This window comes from Arachis hypogaea, chromosome 10 (assembly GCF_003086295.3).
Source record: "Arachis hypogaea cultivar Tifrunner chromosome 10, arahy.Tifrunner.gnm2.J5K5, whole genome shotgun sequence".
Classification (NCBI taxonomy): domain Eukaryota; kingdom Viridiplantae; phylum Streptophyta; class Magnoliopsida; order Fabales; family Fabaceae; genus Arachis; species Arachis hypogaea.
The window spans coordinates 12,144,976-12,162,381 of record NC_092045.1 but is presented as its reverse complement, the minus strand read 5'-3'; the positions used below and the strand labels follow the sequence as shown (position 1 = coordinate 12,162,381).

The 17,406-nt window shown below is 35.6% G+C and overlaps 3 protein-coding genes across 3 annotated transcripts; all 3 read left to right on the top strand.

The window, feature by feature from the left end:
• Positions 1-1,160: 1,160 nt before the first annotated feature.
• On the top strand, positions 1,161-3,785 carry LOC112717329 (uncharacterized). The gene is made up of 4 exons (XM_025769394.2): positions 1,161-3,003; positions 3,109-3,313; positions 3,413-3,543; positions 3,628-3,785. Exons 1-4 carry the CDS (start codon positions 1,161-1,163, stop codon positions 3,783-3,785), a joined length of 2,337 nt encoding a protein of 778 aa, XP_025625179.2.
• A 7,055-nt stretch (positions 3,786-10,840) lies between these two features.
• On the top strand, positions 10,841-11,428 carry LOC140175583 (uncharacterized mitochondrial protein AtMg00810-like). The gene has a single exon (XM_072204098.1). It carries the CDS (start codon positions 10,841-10,843, stop codon positions 11,426-11,428), a length of 588 nt encoding a protein of 195 aa, XP_072060199.1.
• Positions 11,429-12,464: 1,036 nt separating this feature from the next.
• Positions 12,465-13,993, top strand: LOC112715170 (uncharacterized). The gene has a single exon (XM_025766939.3). It carries the CDS (start codon positions 12,822-12,824, stop codon positions 13,818-13,820), a length of 999 nt encoding a protein of 332 aa, XP_025622724.1. The 5' UTR covers positions 12,465-12,821; the 3' UTR covers positions 13,821-13,993.
• The last annotated feature ends 3,413 nt before the right edge of the window (positions 13,994-17,406 follow it).

The following is a 17,406-nucleotide window of genomic DNA, read 5'->3' as shown; positions in this document are numbered from 1 at the left end:
GAAGCGGTTCGGTCAACAAAGAAAACCGCAAAATTTGTTAACCGGTATTGAACCGACGAACCGGCCGGTTACCGGTCGGTCGAACCGAACCGGGACCCGGCCGGTTTTTTTAGCTGGCAGCAAAACGGCAGCGTTTTGCAGTGTGGGAACCCTAAATTGCTAATTTCCCTTTTCTCCTTCGTCACTTCGTGTTCGAGCTTCGCCCAACCTCCAGCCTCCAGCCTCCACAGACCCACACTCCCACTCCCACAGCACAACACCGACGAGGCCACGAGGCCACGACCCACCACGACCCACCGGCCACCACTGGGAGAGACAGAACGCCTGAAGCCCTCAACGAACCCACCTCCGTCGCACCCTCGGCAGCGTCGCGCCGTCAGCAGCGTCGCCCTCAGCAGCGCGCGCTCAGCAGCGTCGCCCTCAGCAGCGTCGCCCTCAGCAGCGTCGCCCTCAACACCGTCGTCCTCAGCAGCGTCGCCCTCAGCACCGTCGCCCTCAGCAGCGTCGCCCTCAACACCGTCGCCCTCAGCACCGTCGCCCTCAGCACCGTCACCCTCAGCCACTTCGCCGTCAGCGTCTGCCTCTTGAGAGAAAGCAACAGAGAAGCGTCAGCAGCGTTGAAGAACTGAAGTCCTCATTTCCAGGTAAATTTTATTTTTTAATTTAGTTATGAACATGATTTTGTGATGAAATCTGATGCTCTGTGAATTCTGTGAACAAAGAATTTTGATGAAACTCTGAGTATCTGAAACTGTTATGAACTGATAGTGATATTTGAACTCTGTGAAGTGTGAACTGACTGAACTATGATGAAGTCATGAAACTGTGGTTGAATATTGATTTTGTGAATTCTGATAGTGTGAATTGAATTCTGAATTTGTTGAAATCTGATAGTGTGAATTGAATTCTGATTTTGTGAAATAGTTATAATTGAATTCTGAATTCTGATTTTGTGAAATAGTGTGAATTGAATTCTGAATTTGAGATGTTGTTTGAGAGATGATTTTGAGAGATGTTTTTGTGAATTCAATTCTGAATTTTTTGAACCTGAGATGTTTGTATACTCTGATTTAGAATTTGGATCAATGGATGTTGTTTGTTCATTTGCTGTGAACTTGAGAGTTGAGATTATTGGGTTGGATTGCTGGTAATATTTAGGTATGGAAGAAAGTATCAACCAAGACCTACCTAGGAATAATAATGCTGAAAATAATTCTGCTTCGAATGAACGTTCTCTTCCTCCCGTGAGTAACGAAAATCAGTCACAAACTTCTAGTGTTCGGGGAAAAACTGATCCTGCTTGGAGATACGTTGCTTTACAGAATATAAATGGAAAGCCGCATTACCAATGTTTATTTTGTCTGAGTACTTTTGGGGGCGGGGGAATTAATAGAATGAAAAAGCATTTGGCGAAGATGGGTGGAGACATTAAGAAGTGTTCTAAGGTCCCGTATGATGTAGAAAAACAAATGGAAGATTTGTTGAAAGAGATTCAGAAAAGTAAAACTAGTAAAAGGAAAGTAAGTTTCAACGAAGAGGGTACCGATGAGTGTGAGGATGCAATTGATGAAGCAATAGCGCAAGAGGAACAACAAACTCCGAGTCAGTTACCAACTAAGGAGGTTGTTGGAGGCGATCCAAAAAAGAAAGCAAAAATCATTATTCCTCCTATGTTTGCACCAAGAACAACTCCGGGAAGTCAAAAAAGTCTAAAAAGCGTGTTTCAAAACAAAGAGGCGCTTCATGAAGTTGATAAGCGAGTGGCTAGATGGCTTTTGGATTGTAGGATTCCTTTCAATGCGGTTACGTCACCTTTTTTTCAAGATATGTTGGATGGTGTAGCTGGCTTTGGGCCTGGTTATAAAGGTCCTTCTTATGACTCTTTGAGGGTTAATTTATTAGCCGATCTCAAAAGGGAGTGTCAAATGGTTGTTGATAGCTATAGGTCTGCTTGGAAAGAAACTGGATGTACTCTCATGGCTGATGGTTGGACAGATCAAAGGCAAAGAACATTGATTAATTTTTTGGTTTATTGTTCGAAAGGGTTGTGCTTTGTGAAATCTGTAGATGCCTCAAGTATGGTTAAAAATGCTTCTAGCTTGCGTGACTTGTTTTCAGAGGTGATTGAATGGATTGGACCTGATAATGTTGTTCATGTAGTGACCGATAATGCTGCGAATAATGTTGCTGCTGGTAGGCTTATTAATAAGAAATTTGAAAATATTCACTGGTCACCTTGTGCTGCTCATTGCTTGAATCTTATTCTAAAAGATATAAGCAGCATGCCACATATTTCTAGCCTTGCAACACGTGCTTCGAAGATTACCGTGTTTGTATATAATCATACGGTGTTCTTGTCCTGGCTAAGACAAAAAGAGGATTGGAGGGAGATTGTTCGTCCAGGTGCAACTCGTTTTGCCACTGTCTTCCTCACATTGATGAGTATCTTTGAGCGCAAATCGGAATTACAACAATTGGTTGTTGATACACACTTTACCGGACACAAATTAGGAAGGAGTGCTAATGGGAGAGCTGTGAGTGCAATTATCCTAGACAATAAATTTTGGGATGATTGTTTTACTGTATGCCAAATTGTGAGTCTGTTGATTAAATTGCTGAGGTTGGTAGATGCCGATGATAAACCATCATTGGGAATTGTTTATGAAGGTATGCTGAGGGCAGAAAATGGAATCAAAGAAATGTTCAAGCATAGGAAGAGTGCATATCAACCTTACACAGAGATTATCAACTCAAGATGGGATAAACATTTGAAAAAAAATCTTCACGCAGCAGCCTATTTCTTGAATCCTGATTGCTTTTTTTCTGAAAATTATAGAGAATCACCTGATGTCATGCGATCTTTACTTGATCTTGTTACATTGCATTGCAAGGTTAATAATTTAGATTCAGTTGATGCAATGAAAGAAATACACTTATATAGAGATCGAAAGGAAAGCTTTGATAGGCCTGAAGCTGTTCCAGCTGCAAAAAAACTTCAACCTGGTAATAATATCTGTTTGATAATAAGCTTTAGTTATTCACTTATTTTATGTTTTATTTTCCTTAATTTTATAACTAATACTTGAGATATGGGATTGTAATTTATAGATGAATGGTGGAGGTTATTTGGTAGTTCTGCTCCATGTTTACAAAAAATGGCAGTTCGCATTCTTAGCCAAGCATCTGCTTCTTCAGGGTGTGAAAGGAATTGGAGTCTTTTTGATCAAATTCATACAGCAAGAAGGAATAGATTGGAGCATGATAGGCTAAGTGATATTGTGTATGTTACATATAATTTGCGTCTTAAATCCAGGTAATTTATATTTCATCCTTTCATTTCATATCATTAGATTTTGTATAGCTAATATACTAGGCTTATCATATATTGTATTTAATTTGTTAGGAATGAAAGAAAAAAAAGAAAGCAAAAGTCGCAATATGATCCAATTGATATTGAAACTATTGATAAGGTTGATTTTTGGGTGACGGAAGAGGTTGTTGAAAAAGAGCCTGATCTTCCAAGTAATATTGAAGACTTGCTTGGTGAGTATTATAGTTTATTGAACATACAATAAATTACAATAGCTTTGATCTTTAATTTATTGATAATGTGTTATATTTTCTTAGATGAGATTGATGCTGATTTAGATCAAGGTGGTGGTGGTGGTAGTACTAGTACATTTTATGCTGCACCACTTGCTTTTTCTGGTCCAAGTAGTGGAAATGAAGGTGATGAAATCAATGACGCAAATATGCAGCAAATTATGGAGGATTTTGATGGTTGATGACAAATTTGGCTCATTTTGATGCTACTATGTTATGTTTGGTTGTTTGTTTCTTTACTTTTGAACTTTGAATTTGTATTTGAATGAGATTATAACATTTGGTTTATGTAGTACTTTTAATTTGAATGATATTTTCAAGTTTAGATTAGACTATAATTATATTTTTATGTGCTTATTTATATTTTATTTATTATTTTATTATAAAACGGTTTTTACGGTTCAACCACGGTCGGACCGGTTGAACCTATGAACCAGTGAACCAGTAACTAGAGCGGTTCGATGACCGGTTCGGTTTTCAGAACCTTGTATACAATACATAGTTTGAGGAAAAAAATCAAATTAGAATACGTAAATTTTGTTATAATAATAATAATAATAATAATAATAATAATAATAATAATAATAATAATAATAATAGTAAATAACGATATAAAGAATAAAAATAAATAATGATAATAATAATAATAACGAAAATATATCCTAAACAGTATAACAACGGTTATAAATAAAAATAATTATTTTTATAATTTTTTATATAAATAAACAAATTTATTATTTTCATAAAAAAATTATTATTAGGATATAATTTTTTAACTAAATATAATTTAAATTAATAATTAAATTTAATTTAATATAAGAATATTCTTCTAATATTATATCATATGATTAATTATATTTATTTAAATTTTTTTAAAAAAATTAACAACTTCAAACCACTATTTTTATCCAACTAAGTTCACTCATTAATTTTAATTATATATATATATATATATATATTTAAATTTATATTTAAAAATTTTATATTTTTTAAATTGTTTAATTTTAATTACTTAAAAGATTAAATTAATTAAAAAAATAAAATATACCAATACGATTCTAAAAATATCAAAATATATTGAATTGGCCTGCAAAACACATGATATCCATTCGACAAAGTGGAAGGTTGACAACAGGTTCTATTAATCACTGCATGAAATAACATAATTTGCCTACTAGTCGACCAAACTGCATGAAATGTAAAAAGATAATTATAATTTCATAAATAATGTGTTTTTATTCTGTTTTTCAAAATAATATTCATTTTTATATGTATTGGAAAAAAAATCAAACTTTTTTTTCATATTTAATCCTAAATCATAAATCATAAACTATAAATCTTAAATTTTACATTCTAAATTTTGCACTCTAAATCGTAAACCCTAAATCGTAAACTTTAAATCCTAAACCTTAATCCATAATCTACAAACCATAAATCCTATAGCCTAAACCTGTCATCCTAAATCATAAATCTTAAACCCTAACTCCTAAATCCTAAACTATAAACCAAATTCTACCCTAACCCAAAATCCATAAACCATAAACCTTAAACCATATACCCTCCATCTTAAATCTAAAATCCTAAACCCTCAATTATAAACCATAAATTCTAATCTTAATTCCTAAATCCTTAACTATAAACTCTAAACTTTAAACTCTAATCCCCTAAATTTTAGATCTCATGAACCTAAAACCCTGATCCTACATCTATACCCTAATCATAAATCTAAAACCCTAATCATAAACCTAATACATATACAATAAACCCTAAATCTTTAACCATAAATCCTACTAAATCTTACCTCCTAAACTATAAATCCTAATTCCTAAATCCCTCTCACTAATCAACTTAAACTTTTATAATTAATTGAATACTTCCAAACCAATTTATACTTTTATGTCAATTTGCATTAAACCTCCAACATCTCTTTTATCTCAAATTGTTACACAGTTGTTTAGACTTTGCATCATATTATTACCTAGAGTTTATAATTTACAATTTATGCTTTAGAGTTTGCTTCAACACAAACCAACTAATACTTTTATATCAAATTGCATTTAACTTTCCAAGTCACTTTTATTTCACATGACTAATTATTTTTTCTTCAATTCTCCAGTATACACCGGAACAACAAACCCTCAGTTAAAATTATTATAATCTCACCTATTAACATTCGAAACAATAACTACCTTGTCAAAAACACCATACAAACTCTAATTGAAGAAATTTGTGCAAGATCAATTCTTCATTGTCAGATGACAGAGTTGTTGTTTCTTGAAGTTTTTTTTTTTTTTTTTGTCAACGGCATTCATTCCTCTTCTTTTTCACAACATGGACTAACGAAAATTTTTTTTTTTTTAGATATTATAACGGGGCTAAAGCACCTAAAAAAGAGAAAGCAAACAACAAGAAAATGAAAGCTAATATGCTTAGCCCAGCCAACAATGGGTCTATTACTTATTTTTCATATGACCAAACATGTTCCTCATTCAGCAAGCTAGGAGAGAGCCGTTAATTGACCCAAAGCCCACTTTGGGAACCAACAATCAACTTATTAAATTAAAAATACGCAAACCAAGTTGGGTTGGTCTAGTGGTTAGCTCACTAGTCCGCTTAAACAAGTGTCGGGAGTTCGAATCCCGCCTTGTGCATGTAGCAACCCATTGGCCAGCGACAAACCCTTAAATGAAGCTCAGTACTGCAGCGAAAATACGCATCCCATTATCTTAATTATCATTAGCAAGAACTTACACCCACATAATCAACCCATGTCAGAAAATGGACCTTCACTCTATCCACTCCACTGCTGCACTTGCCCCGTGGACCACAATTCACAACACGCCTCACACTTCACAAACCGCCACCTTATTTCAGTACGTGCCGCCGTGCCGGAAAAAAAGAGTTGCATCACATTTTCAGACAAATTTTTTTTATATGAAAAAAATATTTGCATTTTTTTTATTAAAAGTAAGATCATTTAATATAATTATAGGCAGATAAATTTTACAGAGAATTAACACTTAGGATATATATTCAAAACGTGTTATCATTTTGGTAAATAGGTAAAATATATATTGGACACGTCTTTTATACATTTATAATATTATAATATATTAAATATTAATATTCAATTAAAATATTATCTTTATTTTTATATTAAAATTAATTTCTGACATTTTCAAATACCAAAACATTCAACAAATGACTTAACAAGTTAACATTAAAATCAGTTTTTTGCTCTTGTTACCAATTTCGCAGAGGACGAATGCAACAAAATCCGATACTCCAATACTGCGAAACAAAAAGTTAAAAAAAAGGGAAAGAACCTTAGATTTTTAGTTTTTATACAAAAAATTATGTAAAGTATAGGACATGTACGACCTATATAATTGAAAGTATTAGAAGATTATAAGTGGTGGTAAACAACTTTGGAGATTGAAATTGAAATAAAGTTATATTTAAAAGTGGTTAGGATGAGATTAAAGAGGTTACATAAGAATTTTTTTTAGCTTTTCAAGATTTAAGTAATTTTATTGATCGAAATTTATTTTTCATAATTATAAATTAATTTTAATTTTTATAATCAAATGATTAGTATTATAATTTTTTATATTTAATTTAATACTTGACTCCTTTAAAAAAATTGGTATAGAAAATTTTAAATACTAAAATCAATATTATTTATGTAAAAACACGAACTTTTATTTTTGTATATTAAATTATGAGTGATAAAATTTTTAAAGATGATCTAAATTATGTATTATACATTATTTTAGGTATTAACAAAATGTTAATGACATTTTGTTTCTATATAATTAAAATAATAAATTCCGCCTATGTTACACTTGTGGTACATAATCGGTCCCAAACCTGGATAAAGGAGGAGGGTTGTGTTAGGTCTTTGACAACCAACATAAAAATATAGTCGAATCCCCATGACATGAATCAAAGACATTATTGCGCTAAAGCTAGCTCGTTGCCTAGAAGCAACACGTTGTATGGCTCGAATACGGTGTCAAATGAGCAAGAGCCGCTGCATCGGTACCCGGATGTAGTGTTAAATGAGCAAGGGTTCCCGCATTTTTGTTAACGAATGAGGGTAAATAAGCTAGTTCACAAAGTAAAAGGTAAAAGTTAGAGCGACAGAAGGTTGATATTTGGGACATGAAACATAGGCACTCTAACAGGAAAGTCTATGGAGGTGGTGGACACCATGACAAGGAAGAAGATTAACATTATGTGCCTACAAGAAACAAAATGGGTTGGTGCGAAGGTTAGGGAGTTGGATACTTCTGGTTTCAAACTTTAGTATACAGGAAAGGTGAAAAATAGGAATAGGGTTGGTATTATTGTAGATAAGCAGTGGAAGAATGACGTAGTGGATGTCAAGAGGGTGGGAGATCGGATCATCTCTATCAAACTTGTGGTGGAGGGAGGTGTTTTTCATATGATTAGCGCCTATGCACCACAAGTGGGTTCGGATGAACAACACAAGATAAGGTTTTGGGAGAATCTAGAGAGTTTGGTCCAAGACATACCTTCGGGAGATAAGATTTTCTTAGGAGGAGATTTAAATGGCCATGTTGGAAGAGAAGTGACTGAGTATGGAAGTATGGCCATGGTTTTGGGGTGATCAATGCCGAGGGTAAAACTATTTTGGACTTTTTCTCAACTTTTGACCTTCTCATCGTAAATACATGTTTTAAAAAGAGAGATGAATATCTTATAACCTATAAGAGTGATGGCATGACAAGCTCTCAAATCGACTTCTTCTTGTTGAGGAAAGTCGACAGGAAATTTTGCATTGATTGTAAAATTATCCCGGGAGAGAGTTTGCCAAAACAACATAGTGTGCTCGTCATGAATTTTCACGTTGAGTAAAAGTTGAGGAAAGACATCATACGAAGAACCTAAGGACAAGGTGGTGGCGGATGAAAGGTGAGGAACAAAGAAGCTTCCTAAGACGGGTAAGAAAAGAGGAAAAGTGGGATGAAAATGGAAGCGCAGAAAATATATGGAGGGAGATGATAGAAGTTATTAGAAGAATAACAAAAGAAAGTTTTGGAGAATGTAAAGGAATAGGACCAAGAGACAAGGAGTCCTGGTGCTGGAATGCGAGTGTACAAGAAAAGATAAAGATGAAAAGGAAATGCTTTAAAGAGTGGTCTTTATGCCGCAATGCAGATAATTGGAAAAAATATAAGGCGGATAAGAAAGAGACAAAAGTGGCTGCAAGTGAAGTAAGAATAAGAGCATATGAGGGTCTCTACCAGTCTTTGGATACGAAAGAAGGAGAAAAATGTATATATAGAATCGCAAAGAGCCGTGAAAGAAGAACGAGAGATTTGGATCAGGTTAAGTGCATAAGGGATAAGGATGGAGAGGTGTTGGTTCAAGAGGAGAAGATTAATGAAAGGTGGAAGAGCTACTTCTACGAATTATTTAATGAAGGACAAAAGACTCTTCCAAGCCTTGGTCAGTTATGCACAAGAGAAGAAGATCAAAAATTTGACTACTATCGAAGAATTCGAGACTCCGAGGTAAAAGAGGCTCTAAAGCAGATAAAAAATTGCAAGGCCCTGATAATGTCCCGATTGAGGTTTGGAACGGCTTTGGAGGAAAAGGCATCAACTGGTTAACTAAGCTTTTTAATGATATTTTAAGGTCAAAGAAGATGCCTGATGAGTGGAGAAAGAGCACCTTGGTACCTATCTACAAGAATAAGAGGGATATATAAAGTTGCAAAAACTATAGAGGAATCAAACTCATGAGCCATACCATGAAGTTATGGGAAAGGGTGATAGAATGGAGGTTGAGAAAAGAGATACAAGTAATAGAGAACCAATTTAAATTTATGCCAGGCAGATCTACCACCGAAGCGATATACCTGTTAAGAAGGATGATGGAAAGGTATCGTAGTAATAAAAGAGACATATGGTGTTTATTGATTTGGAAAAATGGTACGATAGGGTGCCAAGGGAGGTCTTATGGAAAGTTTTAGAAATGAGGAGAGTAAGGATCACATATATTCGTGCAATTAAAGACATGTATGATGGGGCCACAACTAGTGTGAAGACTCAAGGTGGTGTGACAAAGGAATTTCCTATTGATATAGGATTACACCAGGGATCATCCTTAAGTCCATACCTTTTCACATTAGTATTGGAAGTACTCACAGAGCACTTCCAAGAGCCTGTGCCATAGTGCATGCTTTTTGCCGATGATATCGTCCTTATGGGAGAGTCAAGAAAAGACCTAAATAAGAAGTTGGACTTATGGAGAGAAGCTCTAGAAGTGCATGGTCTACGCATAAGTCGTAGCAAGACGGAATATATGGAATGTAAGTTCAACTTGAGAAGAGAAAACCCTAATATAGAGGTGAAGATTGGAGAAAACATCTTACGAAAAGTTAAAAGTTTTAAGTATCTTGGGTGCATCATACAGGATAATGGAGAGATTAAATAGGTTATAAATCATAGGATCCAAGCAGGTTGGTCAAAATGGCGAAGTGCATCTGGTTTTATATGCGACAAAAAAGTGCCTTTAAAAATTAAAGGTAAATTCTATCCCACTGCTATAAGACTAGCTATTCTTTATGGTACGGAATGTTGGGCGGCCAAAGGCACGAACATAAGCTAAGTGTGACAGAGATGAAGATGTTGAGATGGATGAGTGGTCATACGCGATTGGATGGTGGTCATACTCACTAGAAGGAAGCTATACTGGCAGAATATAGAGCATTAGTTCATCACAAGACTTGGAGTTTAGTAGAACTTCCACCAAATGAAAGGTAGTTAGTCGCAAATGGATATTTGCCTTGAAAAAAAATGCTTAGGGACGGGTTGTGAGACATAAAGCCCGTCTTGTGGCAAGAGGTTATACTCAAACTGCTGGGGTTGATTTCGATCAAATATTTTCACCTGTAATCAAGCATGTCACTATAAGAATCATACTCACTCTTGCGTTATCAAAGGGCAGGAGAGTTAAACAATATGACTTCCACAATGCCTTTTTAAATGGTATCTTCAATGAAACTATTTATATATCTCAGCCTCCAGATTTTACACACTCAAATCCCCATCTTGTATGTAAATTGCACAAAGCCATCTATGTCTTAAAACAAGCCCATAGGGCTTGGTACCTCACGATTACTACTGCATTTAAACAATTTGGGTTCACCTGTACTAAGTCTGATCCTTCACCTTTTACGAAATTTTCTTCTAATTCTATTATCTATATGCACATATACGTTGATGATATGTTAGTGACAGGAAACAATGACACTGAAATCACTTTTGTCTTAAAGCAGCTTCATTCAACTTTTCTTCTAAAAGATTTGGGGGACTTAAACTTCTTTCTTGGCATCGAGGCTGTCACTCACTCACCTAATTTAATTTCTCTCAATCAAAGTAAATACATAAAAGAATTATTATACAGGACTGGTATGCAAGATGCTAAACCGGTTAGCACTCCTATGATTGGCTCTTCAAAATTATCGACAAATACAGGTACTCCTTTTGAAGATCCAACATCGTTTCGATCAATTGTGGGGGAACTTCAATATGTCACTGTCACAAGACCAGACATCGTATTTGCAGTAAACAAACTCAACCAATTCATGTCAAAGCCGAGCCAAGATCATTGGATGGCGCCAAAGCGTGTTCTTCGATATTTAGCAGGTACAGTTGATCTTGCTCTTCAATTTTATAAGACTAATGATCTTCGTTTAACTGCCTTTTCAGATTCAGATTGGACTGCTGATGTTGATGATAGAAGATTTGTGTTTGGATATTGTGTGTACTTTATAGCAAACTTAATTTTTTGAAAATGTTCAAAGCAGCCCACTGTCAGTAGAAGCTCCACCGAGGCTGAATTCAAGGCGTTGGCAGCTACTTTCTCTGATTTAATATGAATTCAAATCCTACTTAGTGAACTAAAGTAGCCTTGCACTTCATCTCCCACAGTCTTTTGTGATAACATGTCCAATGTATTATTAGCTTATAATCCCATCTTACATAAGCGAACAAAACATTTTGAATTGAATCTGTATTTTTTTACGGGATAAGGTGATTCAAAGACAGCTTGCTGTTACTCATATTCCAGGCTTAGAACAAGTAGCAGACATTATGACTAAGCCCCTATCTTCATTGCTATTCAACAAGTTCAAGAACAAATTTCGAGTGACACAAAAGCCTCCCTAAGTTTGTGGGAGGGGGGATGTGAGATATATTAGTTAGAGTTAGTTGTCCTTGGCTATAAAATAGCAAGGTTCAAGTGTATGAATATATAAAAAAAAGAGGTTCTCTTAATAACAAATAATTTTTCATCTTACTCTTTTTCTTTGCTTCTACTTTTTCATTTCTTGGTTTCTCACCACAAGTCTTCTTTCTCCCTTTCTTCAACAAGTTTGATAGAAACGAAGATTTAAGGGAGAGAATTGGAGTAGCACTCATTGTGGAAAAGATGGTTGAATCGCATCTCAGGTGGTTTGAACATGTAAGAAGAAGATCAACAGAATATCCAGTCAAAAGGATGGATGATAGAAAATAGACAAGGGATCAAAGACAGAAGAAGACCTAAGAAGACCATCTATAAGGTAATCAAACGAGATCTACATGTAAACGGTCTTTCTGTAGATATAATACATGACAAAGCACAATAATATCGTTTAATTCATGTAGCTGATTTCACCTGATGAGATAAAACTTTAATTTGTTGTTGTTGTTGTATAATTAAAATAATATTTATAACATCAAAAATATTTTTTTTTATAAAATATCAATTACATTTTATATTACCATCAAATTTTATTAAATATTATCGTATTTCACGTTAAAATGATTGATATCTACAAATTTTAACCGAAAAACACACTCATTTGAATTTATTCCGAAATCAAATTCATTAAGTCAGCAAAAGCTAGCAGTACTGCGGTCTCCGGGGTAGCCTCCTCTGAACTATAGCTGTAGTACACGTAAACAAAACCACACGTGCCAACCCTATTTGGTTGTTATCCTTTCATTTCCCAGAAATAACATAGTAAGAGAAAAGAATTATATTTTATACCCAATTTAAACGCTCAAGTGCTCAACAACGTCACCAACTTCGTTATTCCATCTTATTTGTTTCCAACACTAATCTAATAACCTCACTCTCTAACAATCACCACACGTTTTCCTATCTTCCTTTCTTATTTCTTTTTTTCAACGCCGTTGAATATGTCCGCTCCCATAAATCAGTCTGAGGATCCGAATTCTCCGGATCCGAATTGGAATTCGGATCCACAACTTCCGCTCCGTAACCTCGAACAGATCCGAACCCGACTCGATTCCCTCCATCGCTTTTTATCGGAATCCATCACCTCCAACAACCCTCTCTCCGGCGACCAATCCGCCGCCGTCTCCGATCAAATCGCCTCCGTCATCCACCAAAGCATCGCCCACGCCTCCGCCCTCGTCTCCTACTCTAAAACCTTCCACCCGCCGGGTTCCACTCCCGCCGCCGCGCCGCCGTTACCTAGGGTTGACCTATCAGCCAGTGTCGAGAAACTCAAACGCGCGTCGGATCTGAAAATCGAGCCGCCGGACGAGGACACCGCAACCGATGAGTTTGCCGATAGCGACGAGATCGTGGAGCTCGACGCCGTGGAGATCCTCGCGGAGCACCTTCACTTCTGCGAGATCTGCGGGAAAGGGTTCCGGCGAGACGCGAATCTGCGCATGCATATGCGCGCTCACGGGAACCAGTTCAAGACACCGGAGGCACTCGCGAAGCCGGAGAATCCGTCGTCCGCCGCCGTGCGCAGCCGGTTCTCGTGCCCGTTCGAGGGATGCAACAGGAACAAGAACCACCGGCGCTTCAGGCCGCTGAAATCGATGGTGTGTGTGAAGAATCACTTCAAGAGAAGCCACTGCCCGAAGATGTATTCGTGCACGCGGTGCCATAAGAAGAGCTTTTCGGTGCTCTCTGATCTGAAGAGCCACATGAAGAATTGCGGAGAGTCGAAGTGGAAGTGCTCTTGTGGGACCACGTTCTCAAGAAAGGATAAACTTTTTGGGCACATTGCTTTGTTTGAAGGGCATGTACCCTTGCTTGAAGACGATAATAAGGGCAAGCATGTGCAGGAAGATGATGATAGTGATCATTTTAGTGATTTGCCTGATGGCTTTTTTGATGATTTGGGTGATTTGAGCTCTTTAGGGTTTCCCTTAATTTAACTGTTTTTTCATAGAATATTAATTAATAGGATATATAGTATAGATTTTGCATATATGTAATTTTGATACACTTGTTTAGATTTTTAGTTATATTTTTTTATTTCAGATATGATTTTTGAAATTCCATTTAATTGAATGTCATTACTTGAGGAGTGATGATGCTTGGATGTTAATGTGCCATGGTTGGGATTAATAGTAGGAACTAGGAACATGGCAAGTTATATGCATTTGTGTGCATATTAGTATACTAGTATCTTTTTTGTTGGTACTCTTTGCCTCTCATCAGCCTCTCTGTGTATATGCAATTAGTGTAATTAACCTAAGGTTGACTCTGGGCGATTCTTGGCTGTTTATGTACAGTACAAGATTAATGGTAAAGGTCTAGTGGACCATGGCAGAAAAGGATATAGTCGGAGCGGAAAAAAATTGTGTGTTTGGCAGTGGTAGGGTGTGTTTTATTGCTCAGAAACAGAAGTTTTCACTCTTGTTCATATGGTGCTGAAAGAAGGCATCCGAACAATGTTGGAAGGAGGGTGTCAGACTGTCACGATATATATAATATATAAAAAAATTAGGAGGCCAACTAACTAAGCTAATTCATTTTATTTTTTATTTTAAAATTTAAAAAATTAAGATAATAATTTTTTTATCAGACTCATTTTTTAATAACTAGTTGATTGAAGTTGGTTTTATTCCGAATTAGTTTCTTAGTAAAATCAATATAAAAATTAGAGTATAATTTTAATATATTAAAATTTTTTATATAATTATTCAATTATATATTTATCTACTTAGTTTGATCTTTTGAAAAATTATTCATGTAAAAAATTTGAAAAATAATTAATTTTGCTAATATGATAATGTCATCATTGAATAATACTAATATAATAATACATATATTTGGATAATGCTAATATGAAAATACGTAAACAGATAATTATTTTTTATAGTTTCATTTAAAAATAAATTGTTTTATTTTAAGTTTGTACTTAATTATTTATACTTAAAAAAATTTTAACCTATATTTTTTTATTAAAAGAAGAAAAATATTCTTAAATATATTCTAATTCGTTACTTATATCTCGACTACAGAAAGTCTTTTAATTCGGTAAAATATAAACACACGATAATATACCTAATTTCTCATTATTTCACATAAATAAGAATATCCGTTATATATGAAGAACCAGGACTAACTTGGAGAAAAAAAACATAGAATATTATGAACAGCTACCTAAAGAATAGGTTAACAGAGGTAAGTTCTTAAAACACGTTTATCCGTAATTCACATTTTATAAAATACAAATCTTAAGTAGCAGAGAGGTACATTATTCACTTTGAATTCATAATATACTCATATTTTACTCTTACTTATTTGAGCGTCAGAGTACTTTTACCGGTGTCCACTGCCGCCAGACCTCTTAGAGCCAAAATATATACTTCATCCTTCTCAGGCGAAGACGAGCTCAACCCTGAATAAGACGAGTTATTCACACTACGAGACTTATTAATTAGTAATTACACAAGAACATTTGGCGCCAACTGTAGGCCAAGTTTAATCTAACCCCCTCCTACTATCACCTTTTCTTGCAGGTTTTCAATCGTTAGCAGAAGAGTAGAACCTACTTTCTCCTCCTTTCACTCAGGCCGAATTACTAGCTATAGTGGCGACAATGGTGATTATTATGCCTCGGAAGTCAAAATCGTGGTAGTAGTCACCACAACGAAAATAACAAAAAAGACAAACCCTTTCTCAAAAGAAATCATCTTCCAGATGCCCAAAAATTTTACCTTGCCAACAACATTAAAGCCTTATGATGGGATCAGGGACCGCAATATCCACGTTACAAAATTTCATTCCATGACATTATTGAATTGTCCATCTAATCCAATATTTTGTCATTTGTTTCCTACTTTTTTGGATGGTGCTATCTTGATTTGGTTTTCCAGTTTACCTGCAGGTTCAATATCAAGTTTTGCTGAGTTCACCGACCTATTTGTTAATAACTTTGTAGTGTCCAAAATTTATGTGCATGATTCTGATTACCTCAACACCGTCAAGAAAGGACAACATGAAAGCCTCAAGGACTACATGACAAGATTTTCTAAGGTGGCCTAGAGATTCCAAACCTCAACCTAGATGTCCACCTACATGCGCATCGTCCTGGAAAATTCCAAGTGACTATAGCAGTAATGAAACCAAAGACATTAGCCAAGTTTCGAGAGAAGACAGCAGACCAAATTGAGATAGAAGAACTCCAACAAGTTCGGAAAGCAAAAAGGCCAACCTCAAACTGAGATGATGACAGATGAAACAAAAACCAAAATAATAACAGGCGGAAGTCATTCAAATTAACTCTAAAGTTTGACATGTACACAAGGGAGGACATAATCAAAGGCATCCTACACTCCTAGTTTATCAAACCTCCAAACGACGCAAGGACCTACCAATATCAGAAATATGTGGATAAATTCAAGTCTTGCACTTTCCATTAGAAATACAGACATACCACAGATAACTGTGTTATAGCGAAAGACCTTATCGAGAAATTAGGTCGGCAAGGCCTTTTGAACAAATATATTGATGGACAGGAGCAGAGTAGAAAAATGGCAAAACTTGGCCAACCATCAACTACAAATGGCAATTATAGAGACAAAGGGAAGGTAACCGAAAACCCCACAAAACCACGTGGTGTTATTAATTGTATTTTTAACAGCTTTGTAGGTGGAGGTAGTAGCAGATTTGTTAGAAAAAGGTCGTACAGGGCCATGCTGTTAGTAATTGGGTTTGACCCAACTTCCACCACGAAATTGGCTATTCTAGAGATAACATTCAAACCATCAGATTTCAAAGCAATAGACAAAAACTTGGACAACCTAGTAGTTATATCACTCCAGGTAGGAGACCTATTGGTACGAAAGGTGCTTCTAGACCAGGAAGCTATGCAAATGTCCTTTTCTACTCCACATTTCAAAAAATAAAATTAAGTGATAAGGTCTTGCAACCATCAATAGGTGAACTGGTAGGTTTCTCAGGTGAGCGAGTTCCAATACGTGATCATGTATGGTTGCAAACAATATTAAGTGAATACCCAAATTGTAAAACCCTAGATATATAGTATTTAGTTGTGGACTGCCAAATCCTATATAATATTATCTTAGGAAGACCTTCTTTATATACATTTGGTGCTATTATTTCTACTATACACTTGCGTGTGAAGTTTTTCATGCAAGACAATATAATTGTGATAGTTTACGCCGACCAGAAGGAAGCTCAACAATGTTATAATGCAAGCTGAAGAACCCCCCCCCCCCCCAAAGCAACCTGAGCAACAGTACATGCATGCAGTCTATAACTTGGAGTGCTTACCTCCTCTTGCAAAGCTTGATCCCAAATCAAACATACAAGACCAACTTATACCAAGAGACACTTTAACCAAAATAATACTAACAGAGGATAAAAACAAATTCACTTACATGGGAGATGCACTACATGGACCAGAAGGGGAACAACTGATTGACGTGCTGCGACAAAATATGGACTTGTTTGTTTGGACCTCAGCAGACATGTCTAGAATAGACCCGA